This window comes from Podarcis muralis, chromosome 3 (genome assembly GCF_964188315.1).
Source record: "Podarcis muralis chromosome 3, rPodMur119.hap1.1, whole genome shotgun sequence".
In the NCBI taxonomy this organism is placed as follows: domain Eukaryota; kingdom Metazoa; phylum Chordata; class Lepidosauria; order Squamata; family Lacertidae; genus Podarcis; species Podarcis muralis.
The window spans coordinates 53,441,333-53,454,023 of NC_135657.1; the positions used below are offsets into that span (position 1 = coordinate 53,441,333).

Genomic DNA, 12,691 nt, shown 5'->3' on the forward strand with positions numbered 1-12,691 from the left:
CAATGCATTGCATGTGGGGCCATACTTGCACCTGGTTCAGAGGCTGCAACTTGTGCAAAATTTAGTTCTTAGGTTGCTTAGAAAGATCTGCACTGGGTGCCTAAGTCATGGTTTTGGGGTCTCTAAGCAACTTGGGGCCAGTTGTTAATACATCTGAGGAGAACCTGCTGGTTGTTCCATGCCTAGTGAAGTGTTACTTGGTGACAATGTGAAAGCAGGCATTTTGAGTGATAGCACCCACCCCATGGAATGCTCTCCCTTGGTTATTTCGTGGATACATTAATGACTAATATATGCCTCTTTAACATTTATAAGTTTGCCCCAGCTGTCTTGGACTCTTATTTTTGACCACTGCTCAGTTTCGTAATGTACGGTTGAGTTTTGTTTTTAATCTTATCTTTTCCCTAGCTTCTTGGAAACATTATTAAATGTTGTATTTTTATTCAGCAGTACAAACATTGATTAAATAATCAATGTTTAGTCATTATTGTGTATCTGATTCCCTCCTCCTTTTACCTTTCTGGGCTCTAATTTATTGAATCATCAAATGAAACATCTGGCCTTTCAGTTTTGAGGACAATATAATACAAAAACAAAATAAGCCAAGTTCAGTTTCATAAAAAAGAAATTTAATGATATTATTTACAGCCTTGATACAAAAAAGGATAGTCAAATACTTTACAGTTCCCCCCTCTTCTGATCTTTACTATTTCAAAACAAATTAAAATCATGAAGTATGCCACTCCATCAAAAGTGATTCCATCCTGTCACTAATAAATTACCATGATTCTATAACTCTGTTGCACATGTTCCCATATTATTTAACAATTATCGATAAAATTATCCTCTGCCTTTTATGCTCACACTACATTATCTGTCTGTTTTTCTACAATAGTTTCCTTGAGGCTGTATTATGCCAAGGTAACTTTCACTCTCAGGACTGTAGCTCCAAAGGGTGAGAGCTGGGGAACCTTGAGTACAGAAGTCTCTCTCATGCCTACCATTGATATTTCTACATATGCACATTTAGACTCGTCTTACCCTTGTCCAGCCTTCACCAACCTGGTGCTCTCCAGAGGTTTTGGACACCAGCTCCTGCCAGCTGGAGCTGATGGAAGTTGTAATCTAAAACATCTATAGGGCTTCAGGCTGGAGGAGACTGCCCTAGGCAATATATCGCCTTCCTGATCACTGGGAGCCTGTGACCCTCCAGTTGTTGGACTACAATTCTCGCTACTGGTGCTCAACCACAAGGTCCCCACCCCTGTACTATGAGAGGCACGTGTGATTGGCTTCCCAGCCTCTACCCAAGCCAGAGATGAGACTGCAACCACATTGCTCAAGAGTTATACATTCTAGTGCTTTCATATAACCATAGCTTTAGTTTTCTCTGAGATACCATTTTCTATTTATTAGCTGCTTTATCACTTGGGACTCCTTACATGGCAGTCCTTGATACTACCAGCAGCACTACAGCTACAGCAGCCTTGGTTGACCATCTCCACATTATTCTGTTGTCATTAGGCACAATCTGCAGGTAATTTCCTCCCTTTCGGGCCTTGGTGGAAAAAACAACAGAGCGCTTACTGGCTTGAGCTCATTTGGTTTAAGCTTCCCAGACTCTGCAGATGTTAACAAGCATGAAAGGGAAGATGCAGAGGCAAACATACTGTGAGATCTTCAGCATGTTTATCCAGAATTATGTCCTACCCAGTTCACTAGGTCCTCCTAGGAAGTGTGTTCAGCTTTTCAAAGCAACTACCGCTGTGTGCCCAGACAGACACAAAATGCCTCTTTAGACATAATGCAGAAACCTCCATGCTATCCTTTTCACAGCAAGCGAGTACTATGGGATAGACAGCCTTGGTATGAAGTACAGAAAAGCAAGCAAAGTGCAAATGAGAAGCAATTCTACCAAAAGGCATTATAGCATGCACATGGAAGAGAAAGTTGCCACTCACCATACAAATTAAATCAGAATTCATTGGAGGCGGAGTGGAGTGTGAAGTACCATAAAGACTCATTTAACTCAGTCCTTCCTGTACCAAAGGCTCTGAGAATAAAGCAAATTGTTGCAGAAAAAATCCTGTCTTGTTATGATTTGTTTGTTTGTTGTAGAAAAAGCAAAGGGGGGGGGACGACCCATGCTCATAGTTTTAAACTGGTGTTGGGGTCCACACAGGCATTTTGGGTCTGCTTGGACGCAGCCAGTACACTAGGACTTTCAGAGATGGTGCCGCTGTTGCCCTCTTCACCAAATGTAACCCAGTGGCTGAAATCACTTGCACTGGGGAGTTTCACATCTTTTGGAGCGTGTGTTGGGCTGATCGGCAGCGGTTGAGGGATTGACTGATAAGCAATGAAGTCAGTCTCCAGGTCTAAAAGACTGGCGCTCCCTCTAAGAAAGTCATCGTCTGAAAGCTGCTGGTGTTGCTGCTGGAGGCACATGGGCGGAAGAACCTGCAGGCTGCTGATTAACTCTGAAGCCATGAACCTCAAGGGTTTGGAGTCGTCGTCTATCGGGCTGGTCATGGCTCCTGCTGCTGCAGGTAGAAAGGGCTCACTTGGAGAAAGTGGGATGGAATCAGACTGAGTGTGAGATGGATTGTTGTTATTGTTGGAATTAAATGTTAACCCCTTGAGAAACAGGCTGTCACTGCTCTGGAGTACTTGCAGATGAAAATCGGGAGGGGCAGATTTCTTTCTCCTCGGTGGAACTCTTGGAGCATGGGTAGAATTCTGAGCAGGAAGACAAGAGCTCTCCTCCAGAAGACGCAAGGCAGCCGGGTACCTTTCGCTGCTCCTTCTCCTCTCAAGGATTTTGCCTGGGGGGACTGTTCTTGGCTTAGGAACTGGGGCTGCTCTGGTAGGACTTGTAGCAATGGCTCTAGCCTCAAGGCAAGACTCTGGCAGCGCAAAGGTGAAGTGACCAACAGATTGCTCAAACTGCTCTTCTGGAGAAGGAGGCTAAGAAAAGGATGTCATAATGTCAATCAGTTGCTATTCAACCAGCCCCATAGTGATTAAAAAAAGAGACAATCGCACATACCCACCCCCAAAGCAAAGCTGATGTACTCTTGACAGAGGTAAGATGGCCTCTAATTCTGTACATGCAGCATTCTAAAATCTTAATATATCCATTTAAAAATGTGCTAAAAAGCTTCAACATTCCGGGGAAAGAATTATGTCCTTTCCATGGCTCTTATTCCTCCTGAATTATGAACTCTGTCTCAGAGTGCTAACAAGCTTTGAAGCCAAAATATGGCCATCAAGGAAGAGGAGGTGCCTGCATGCTCAGGTGAACTCTCAAGTTTGCAGAAGTACAAAAATCTTTTCTTAAAAAAAAGAAAATCTGAAAGGGAAATCCCTCACCCCCTTAAAAAACAGACCAGTGAGGACTGTGCATGTTTAGTATCTAGTTGGAAAAGATAAATGGGCTGCGGTGGAGGGACAGAACACAGCTCAGTTGGCTGTGGAATAGCTGAACATGAGTTAGAAACTGACCAGCAACATTGACTCTAATTTATTTAATTTATTTTAACAATGTGTAACCTACCCTTCATCCAAAAATGGCATTCAAGCTGTTAAAAATACTGCTTCTTTTTTTTGCCCCTCCCCTGCTGCTGTGATGGTGCGGAAGTACAAAGGAGAGGGGGCAAGAGCAGGGGCAGAGCTAGCTCCTCCAGCACCTGGAGCGGCGCACATGCTGTGCACCTGGGGGCAGGGTGAGCCTCCCAGCAGGGGTGGGGTGGCAATGTCACCCCCCCTCAGGGATGAAACCCGGGGCGAACTGCACCCCCTTTCCTCCAAGGAAAGAGAAAAGCCAGCTGAAAGAGAAGGTCAGAAAGCAAAAGGAGTAAGTAGGAGAGTGGAAAGTAGACAGGGCCATCTATTTCTCTCTGTTGACATTTACCTATTCTCCCTTTTTCTCCTTTCCCAAGAGAAATGGATACATAAATACAAAAAGGGCAGAGGAACCCTCTCAGTGTCTGTCTAGGTGATTTCCTGGTTCACATAGAAAAGCTGTTTTTCATGTCTCCAGAACAGAAGTGAGAACTTCCCATAAAAACCCAATGGAGAAATCCAAGGTCATAATGTAGCTGGGATTGAGGAAGAGTGTGTCCTGGCTATTCATCTCACTCCCTATGTAACCAAAGGTAGCAGTCTTCTTTCTCCTTGATGGTACTCTGGGGGCACAGTTTTGGAGATGAGAGGGCTTTTGAAGGCCACATACCTATTAACTCGGCTCAATGACAACTTCAATTGCAAACTTCTACCGACTGCATGTGCAACCCCCAAATTTGCCCTCTGAATATTGACTGAACCCTATGGAGACTTACACATCCTGGCTTCCCTCCCATCCTCTGCAGGGGTGCTGGTTTCTTAGCAGAGGGAACTTTTGGTGCTGGACGCTGAGGTATGAGCACTGGGGGTGGTTGCGGGCTGTGAAGTTGTGCAGACTTTGCAACACCAGGGAAGCTTTCAGATTTAGTGACAGTTGGGGTCCTTCCTGAAATGGGTGCCAAGGCTTCCTCCGGAGTTACTGAAATACAGAATTGTAGAAATCTACTTATCCTACATGCCAGGTAAATTCAAAAGTTTTATTTGCCCAAATAGTCTAAGTGCATCAACAGATCAGTTTGAAAATGGAGCAGTATGTTCAAGTTGAAACAAAAATACAAGCAGTATTTTAATCCAAACTGACAGCTCCTCAGGTTTCACCACAGGAAATGAGAACAGCAGTGATTAACATTTTAAGATGGCGCCCAAAAGAGATGTTTCTTAGGCATGCTTATGTAGCTCTGAAAAGATAACGTAGAAACAGATATTATCAATGTTAACTGAAATTTGTTCATGTTACCTCCTTTTGCTTGCATCAGGCATCTAATCGCTTCCTCTGCTTCCTGGGTGGTGGTGGTTTTGATCTGCTTGACATTATATGGCTTGCTAATTCCAGTCCGTGATTTTGGCTTACAAAAATTTAAAGGAAAACAAATAACAGACGGAGTGAGCCCAGAAGAAAATCATGCACATACCACTTTCTAAAAGCAGAGTATAAACAGGGAAGTAGCCTTAACATTTTCAGAGTGGTTAGTTTTTGCCTACCAGCCATGAATTAATGTCAATAAATCCCTCTCACAAGAAGGAATACTTATATATGCTTCATCCCACTCTCCCCTTCCACTATGCCCTTAAGTCTTCCAATAGACACCCTGTTTAAGGAGCTGCCACCACTTGGTGTGGTGATTAGGCCTTGGGCAGGTATGGAGAACCTGGTGCCCTCCAAAAGTTGTTGAGTTCCAGATCTCATCAGCCTCAACCAGCCTGGCCAATGGCAAGGGATGATGGGAGTCGTAGTCCGACAGTATCTGATAGGCCACAGGTTCCCCATCCCTGATCTAGGGACTTCACTGCTGGGGCACCCTAACCCCAGAACTGTAATATTTCTAGGAAAGGTCCTATACAAACATGTTTTTTCTTTACCAAATTGGCAAAGGATGGACTTTGCTGTCATATATTGGCAAGGTCATGCTGTGTGAGATGCTCCTGAAATGACTCTTTCTAGATGCATGTGCCCATGCATGAGTGTTTTTTCTGGCTGCCCCTTTAACATCTTTATCCCACAGATAATGGTTGCTATGCAACTTCAGCATCTCATAGATGACATTGGAGATTTCAAGCACAAAAATAAATAATTACACATCTGATGTGTGTTGACTTTTTAATATGTTGAAACTGTTTGTGATGTTTAAAAAAATATGTTGTATATGCTGCCTTGGATGGATTTCTATCCAGAAAGGCAGGATATGCGTAATTGTAAATACACTGTTTTCTTTTTCGTCTCACCGCTTGCCCTCCATCAAATGACTCAACAATTGTGCTGAACTACTCACTGGTTGCTGAGGTGCCCCTGGAAGAAGCTTTGCAGTCTGCAGGATGGAACACAGAGAGTGGCCTCCTGAAGAGATGAACCCATCTGATGTGGATTTTTTAACAGATACTCCAGCTGGAGGAGAGACACATGCATTGATTTCTGACATTTTGCACGTGGGTGTGTTAAAAAAAAATTAACAGTGAAAGCACTACAGTTCAGCCATTGATTTAAACAATTCTGGTCCTTGGGGCAGAATTCTGCCCTAAGCTAATAAATTATTTTAGGTGGAATCTAGCATTGTGTGAGCAGACTTTGCCATCTTTTCTTCCCCGAGCACACCCTCAAAACCTGTTCCAGGATGCAGGGGGAGGAAGACCGTGGTGGAAGTCCCACTGCAGAAGCCCCTTCTGCTCATGCAGAGCACTGGATACAGCCCTTGTTTGCTCCAGTGGTTAATGCTCAAAGATAGGCTGGGCTGCATCTGTACTTGGGGTTCTTGCATAGAGTGGCATATGCAGCTTCCCCCACAGCAGCTGGTACTGCTGCTAAGTCACCAGATTGCTCTGCTCCTGCTGCTAACCCTGCTCCTCTCAGCTTAACCTGTGGAGTGACAGCTGTGGAAGAAGCACACAGATGCATCTTTCACATGTGAAATGGTGTCCTGCGGTTTTGCTCAACAATCTGTCTCCTTACTGTGCTTGCATTAGTAGGCACGGTTCAGCTGTGTGCATTAAGTTACAAAACCTGCACCTTTGCAGTCATGAATGAAGAAACTTGTGGCACCTTAAAGGTTAATAAATGTATTAAGCCATCATAAATTGGTTATCCATTAAGTTGCCACAATTCCACTGCCCTGTGGAGTGCCCTCCCATCAGATGTCAAAGAGAGAAAACAGTTACACGCAGTGCTATTTTTCTAGAAAAAGCGGTGCTGGAAGACATCTGAAGCCCTGTATTTTAAATATTTGATGTTTCACTGTGTTTTCATATTTATGAAGTTGCCCAGAGTGGCTGGGGCAACCCAGTCAGATGAGTTGGGTATTAGTAATATATGATGATGATGTAGCAGCAACAGCTCTGAAACCGTGACCCCTTTGAAAACTGTTACAATTGTCTTTTCCTATGGGCATTATTAACTGAGTTTCACCCACTTGGACAGTACACATTACAAAGCATTTGGTAGGATCTTTCCATACAAAAGCCACCCTTTTCTATCAGAGCTTAGGGAGTTAAAAGAAAGAAAGAATGGGATGCAAAGGCAGAACGTGAGGCCAAATATCAGACAGTTAACAACCATGCACATTTACAAACATTCTGCAGAGTTTCATGGGTCATGCTCCCAAAGGAGTGTGATTGCTGCTTTTTTCAGACTAAAACTGCAAAGATTTATACAGCCAATGACTCAATCTTATGTAAACTGGGCCAAGTTTGCCATTGGGCCAGGTTGAAGGTTCTTATGCTAATTCACAAACCTATAAACAACCTGGGCCCAAAGTACCTCAAGGACCATCTGAATGCTTATTGCTCTTCCTTGATCATGGAAATCATCTGATGGTGGTTCCCCAATGCCCTGAGGTCCAGCTGGCATTTACCAGGGACTGAGCCTTTCATGTGGCTGGTCCTACCCTATGGAATTCCCTGACAGGAAAGGGTTGGCAGGAATCATCCCTGCCTACATTTCCTGAAAACTTTGTTATCCAGGCAGGCCTTTGAAACATGCATTTCTTTTCTCCAACCCGTTTTCATTTACATTTTGGGTCTTGTTGTAATTTTGTATGTTGTCTTCTGCCTTGCAGTATTTTTTAATGAAATGCCCACAGGCATACATCTCACTGGCTTCAGCACACTCCTTCCAGTGTTCTGGCTATGCTGTGGCTTTGAGGAGCCAGCAATCCAAACACTGTTTTCAGCACAGAGGGAGAAAATGGAGCCCCTCACCTGGAGGAGGAGGTCGCTGTGGTGGCTGAGGCTGCCGAGGCCTGCCTGGGACAGAAAGAGACCTGCTCGGGGAACGATGGCGAAACTCCCCACCTCCGTCCAGCTCTTGTTTTGATTCAATCAGGTCAGCATCATCTAGGGAATGTGTAAAAATCATTTAAAAATAGAAAACAGACCAATGCAAGGGAAAAAGCCATGATATCAAAAAACAAATGTTTACCCATTGAAGAAGGTAAGCTGAGGAATGAACCAGGAGAAACTTCCCAAGTGTTCAGTGACTCAACATTCAACCACCCTCTTCTGTCAAGCAGCAATGTATCAAGCTTCATCAACTGCCTGAGCAGTTTCTCTCTCACATTTTTGGGGGAATGAGTTGCAGGGGAAGTCCAGCTAGCAAATGAGGTGGTGTGCTCTCTTAAGCACTGGGCAGAGGTTTCTGAAATTTATTTGCTTTCAGTGGCATGGAGTTTGGGTCACATGGTTTGCTCTCAAGGCACAGTGAGACAGCTTTCTAAAAAGGACCGGATGTATATTCAGTGCATATCTAAAAGGCACACAACATACATGGGGTGTACAAATGCCCTTGCAGGTCCCACACCATGTGCAATGCAGGCTGGGATAATGTGGTGAAAAGCAGAGGCAAACCGATCAGGTGACTCCAGCTTGCAGTCATGGGAAGCCTAATACCAAACAATGAATTCAATATAGATTGAGATCAAGTGACAAAAGGCGATTGAATATACCTTTCTATATGAAGGATATATTGAAAGAAATAAACCCATACTTATATTTTGCATGGAAGTATGTGTCTGTGTTATATACCGTATTTTTCGCCCTATAAGACGCACCGGCCCATAGGACGCACCTAGTTTTTTGGGGGGAAATAAAGGGCAAAAATTTATTTCCCCCCCCAGCCGCGGAGCTGGGGCGGGGAAAGCCCGAGGTTTAAAAACGCACCTACTGTAGTTTTTAGAGGAGAAAAACAAGTAAAAAATATTCTGAATCAAATGTTGTATAAACTACTGCATTTAATAAACAACCAGTATATCAGAATCATAATACAGCCATGTAAAGTGAACAGCAGTCAACAGTGGCATTAAGAATGTCCGCTGCTCTGTTTCCATGCTCCCTAGCATATTTTACTACTTCTAGTTTAAAAGGAATCTTATATGCTAGTCTTTTCTGCTTTATCATCCTTATCAGAATGGGGGAGGTTTTCTGCAAGAAAATACAGTGGTAAGGAACTGTCAGTAACGTACAGGACAGTATCTCCAACGTTTAACTGCCCCCCCCCAATATTTTTAAGTTGGAAGAGGGAGGGAGGGAAGGAAGGGAAAGGGAGAGCTCAACCTGTGGGTCCCCAGTTGTTGTTGGGCTATAACTCCTATCATTCCTCAACTCCCACCTTCCCTGAGCTCTGGCCTTGCTACCTGGGGCAATGGGAGTTGTAGTTCAGCAACATCTGGGGACCCACAGTTTGAGAGAGGCTGAATTGTCTGTGAGGTGGGGCTTAACTGCCACCCCCATATTTTTAAGTTGGAAGAGGGAGGGAGGGAAAGAAGAGCGAGGGAGATCTTACATTTCTGGGGGTCTGTGGAGGGCAGCTGCCTTTCCTTGTGCAACCAGAGCAAAAGGAGGAAATGGCGGGAATTTCCCGGCACAATAAGCTGGGGCAGGGGCGGAAGGGGCAGTCCCGATCCTTCCGGCACACTGTTAATCTAGCAGACTCTAAGCAGCTTTCAATTTGCTTGAATTACATCCCCGGGAAGCAGCCAGCCACGGCTGAGCTTGTCGGCCAGTTTCGGGGCTGAAGGGGGAAGCCAGGGGTTTCCCCATAAAGACCTGGCAAGTGGCTCAAGGAACAGCCTAGACATCCCTGCGGGACCTCCCGCGGGGATCCCTTGGCTGCAGATATCTGCGCCGGGCAGCAGGCTGCTATCCGCAGCCTAGACATCCCTGTGGCACCTCCCACAGGGGTGCCTGGGCTGCGGGTGCGTTCCCGAAGCGCCGGGCGCTCTGCTTTCAGGGCGCCCGGCGCCCCGGGAAGCAGGCTGCTATCCGCAGCCTAGACATCCCTGCGGCACCTCCCACAGGGGTGCCTGGGCTGCGGGTGCGTTCCCGAAGCGCCGGGCGCTCTGCTTTCAGGGCGCCCGGCGCCCCGGGAAGCAGGCTGCTATCCGCAGCCTAGACATCCCTGCGGCACCTCCCACAGGGGTGCCTGGGCTGCGGGTGCGTTCCCAAAGCGCCGGGCGCTCTGCTTTCAGGGCGCCTGACGCCCCGGGAAGCAGGCTGCTATCTGCAGCCTAGACATCCCTGCGGCACCTCCCACGGGGGTGCCTGGGCTGTGGGTGCGTTCCCGAAGCGCCTGGCACTCTGCTTTCAGGGCGCCCGACGCCCCGGGAAGCAGGCTGCTATCCGCAGCCTAGACATCCCTGCGGCACCTCCGACAGGGCTGCCTGGGCTGCGGGTGCGTTCCCAAAGCGCCGGGCGCTCTGCTTTCAGGGTGCCCGACGCCCCGGGAAGCAGGCTGCTATCCGCAGCCTAGACATCCCTGCGGCACCTCCCACAGGGGTGCCTGGGCTGCGGGTGCGTTCCCAAAGCGCCGGGCGCTCTGCTTTCAGGGCGCCCGACGCCCCGGGAAGCAGGCTGCTATCCGCAGCCTAGACATCCCTGCGGCACCTCCCACAGGGCTGCCTAGGCTGCGGATGTCTTCCTGAAGCCTGGAGCTTCAGCGAAAGCCTGCATTCGCCCCATAAGACGCACCCAGATTTCCCCTTCATTTTTGGAGTGGAAAAAGTGCGTCTTATGGGGCGAAAAATACGGTAACTTTAGCTCCTTCATTTTATTATTGGTTTGTTTTATACTAATAACAAAAACATTGCTTTTTTCTCTGTGCTGCATAATATAGCCATGGATGAAAAATACTTTGTTCAACCAGTTTCAGTTCAAAGCTTGTAAAAAGTCAATAAACAAAACACATGCACACACTTGATTGGGCTTGACTCAGATAATGAGACTTGACAAGGAACCATTTTTTCTCTGGGAACAATGACAGTTTTAACTTGGTCAGCAAGCCACACCCACAGTGTAACTTGTTCATGAAAGCCAGTCTCCAAAGCCCAATCACTGTGCTTTGAACACACCAGTTGTCTAGTTAGCCACTATCCTATAAAGATGTTACCTTTATACAGATGCAGCTTTCTTCCAGGATGGTGAGATTTGTTTGCATGTACCGTGGATGCCACCATCAAACATTCAGGCCCATCCAGCAAATCGTCCACTGCTAATGCCACTTCTGTTGTTAGAGGTAAATGTGGTGGCATGTCATCCAAATCATCTTCATCATCATCAAGGATATCACCTAAAGCAGAAGATATAGCAATGGAAATATTGGTGGGAAACTGGACTATCTGTTCTTGGTTCTTACTCTAGTTGCAATTTGTATAAAAAGGAAGCAGGAATGTTTAAAAGTGAGGTGTGGTGGCATTTTCCTATAGAAAGGATCAGAGGGCTGTGAGGGGAACCTTTGCACATCGATCAGGGCTTTTGAACCCCTCTCCTGAATGTAGCCCCATCACATCGCTTAACAAAGCTCTTCCAAAACACTTTCCAATGCAACAAGAGAAGCAGCAGAAGCAACAACAAGAGGAAGAAATAGGGAAATCTCTCTGCTAAATGCCCATTTCTTTTTCTGCAGCTGTCTCTGGCAGCAAGTCTCACTACAGGAAGTACAGTGAAGAGGAAGGTTAGCAAATAAGTGTTGCAGGACTGAATCACTGCTCACTTTCCTGATTCCAAAGGTACCAATCAAGAGCACACAGAGAGACTTGCAGAGAAACTGAGGGCTCACACATCTAGCTACAGTCCATGCCACAAACCTTCTGATTCATAATCTAAACTTGTAAAATCAAAATTTTCCTCCAGTAGACAGGAGTTTGCTGTGGGTGACATGGGGGCGATGCTGTCTCGTTTCCTAGTGATTTCCTCCTGAAGGCCCTTCAGCCAGTCCTGGGTTTTAGGCCAGATTTTCACTGTCTTGCCTTTAATCTGCATTACAAAAAGAAAAAAGGAAATTGGTTAATCAAATCACTATGCACAAACGAGACCCAACCTTCAAAAGAATGTAAACCAAAAGCCTAGTTCAACAGATTTAAGACAAAAGCTGTCAGCTAAATATTCTAAAGAGTAGGTGGAGCTCTTGACTGGCTACTTTTGATAGCTGACATGTAGAGGGAAGATACTATGACATTTTCCTCACTCTTTCGTAATACTCTAAGGTTTTGTTTCGTCTTGGTGGTGGCTGAAGTGTGTTCAAGGGCGATTTGCACTGTGACGCTGATGGGGAACTAGCCCTGGTTACATAAACGGTACGTTACCTACTCTCTAGAAGCTATGGAATAATTATGCAATTCTTCAGTGCTGTATCGAACTGCTTACTTGCCTAGTCTAATCTGAACTCTGAAAATTCATCTGTAAAGTAGTACTGCATGCTTCTCCCTCTAAATAAAGTTGGTCATTTATATATGCCCTGCATTACCGACTAATTACACAGCACATAAGAGTGTTTATGTTAATGCTAGGTAGGGGGATTTAATTTGTGTGAGTGTTTCCTGGAGAAATTTGACCTGCTTTTCAAAGTCCAAGTGTGCATAGTATTGACTTGATCCACCCATATTCACATCACTGACATCCTTAAAACTGAGGATCCTTGAAGTTCAGCCTACAAAATGTCACTCTCATACAAAACATAAAGACAATGAGTCCTGTGGAAAATTAAAGACTAATGGATTTACTGTGGCAATGGCTTGAGCATCTAGTGAAGTAGGCAAGTGCATGCCGTAATAAATGTATTTAGTCTTTAAGGGATGACAGGAGTCTT

The 12,691-nt window shown here is 45.6% G+C and overlaps 1 protein-coding gene across 2 annotated transcripts in view; it reads right to left on the minus strand.

Moving 5' to 3' along the window:
- Positions 1-607: 607 nt before the first annotated feature.
- The window catches only part of SYNJ2 (synaptojanin 2), a 54,563-nt gene continuing 42,479 nt past the window's right edge, over positions 608-12,691 (minus strand). For both annotated transcript variants that reach the window (XM_028723779.2, XM_028723776.2), the window contains exons 21-27: positions 11,691-11,859; positions 10,994-11,173; positions 7,813-7,947; positions 5,895-6,007; positions 4,862-4,970; positions 4,341-4,543; positions 608-2,967 (exon numbers count right to left, since the gene is read on the minus strand). In XM_028723779.2, coding sequence (XP_028579612.2) covers positions 2,149-2,967; positions 4,341-4,543; positions 4,862-4,970; positions 5,895-6,007; positions 7,813-7,947; positions 10,994-11,173; positions 11,691-11,859 — 1,728 coding nt within the window. In that variant the 3' untranslated portion in view covers positions 608-2,148. The remainder of the gene's footprint in view (positions 2,968-4,340; positions 4,544-4,861; positions 4,971-5,894; positions 6,008-7,812; positions 7,948-10,993; positions 11,174-11,690; positions 11,860-12,691) is intronic.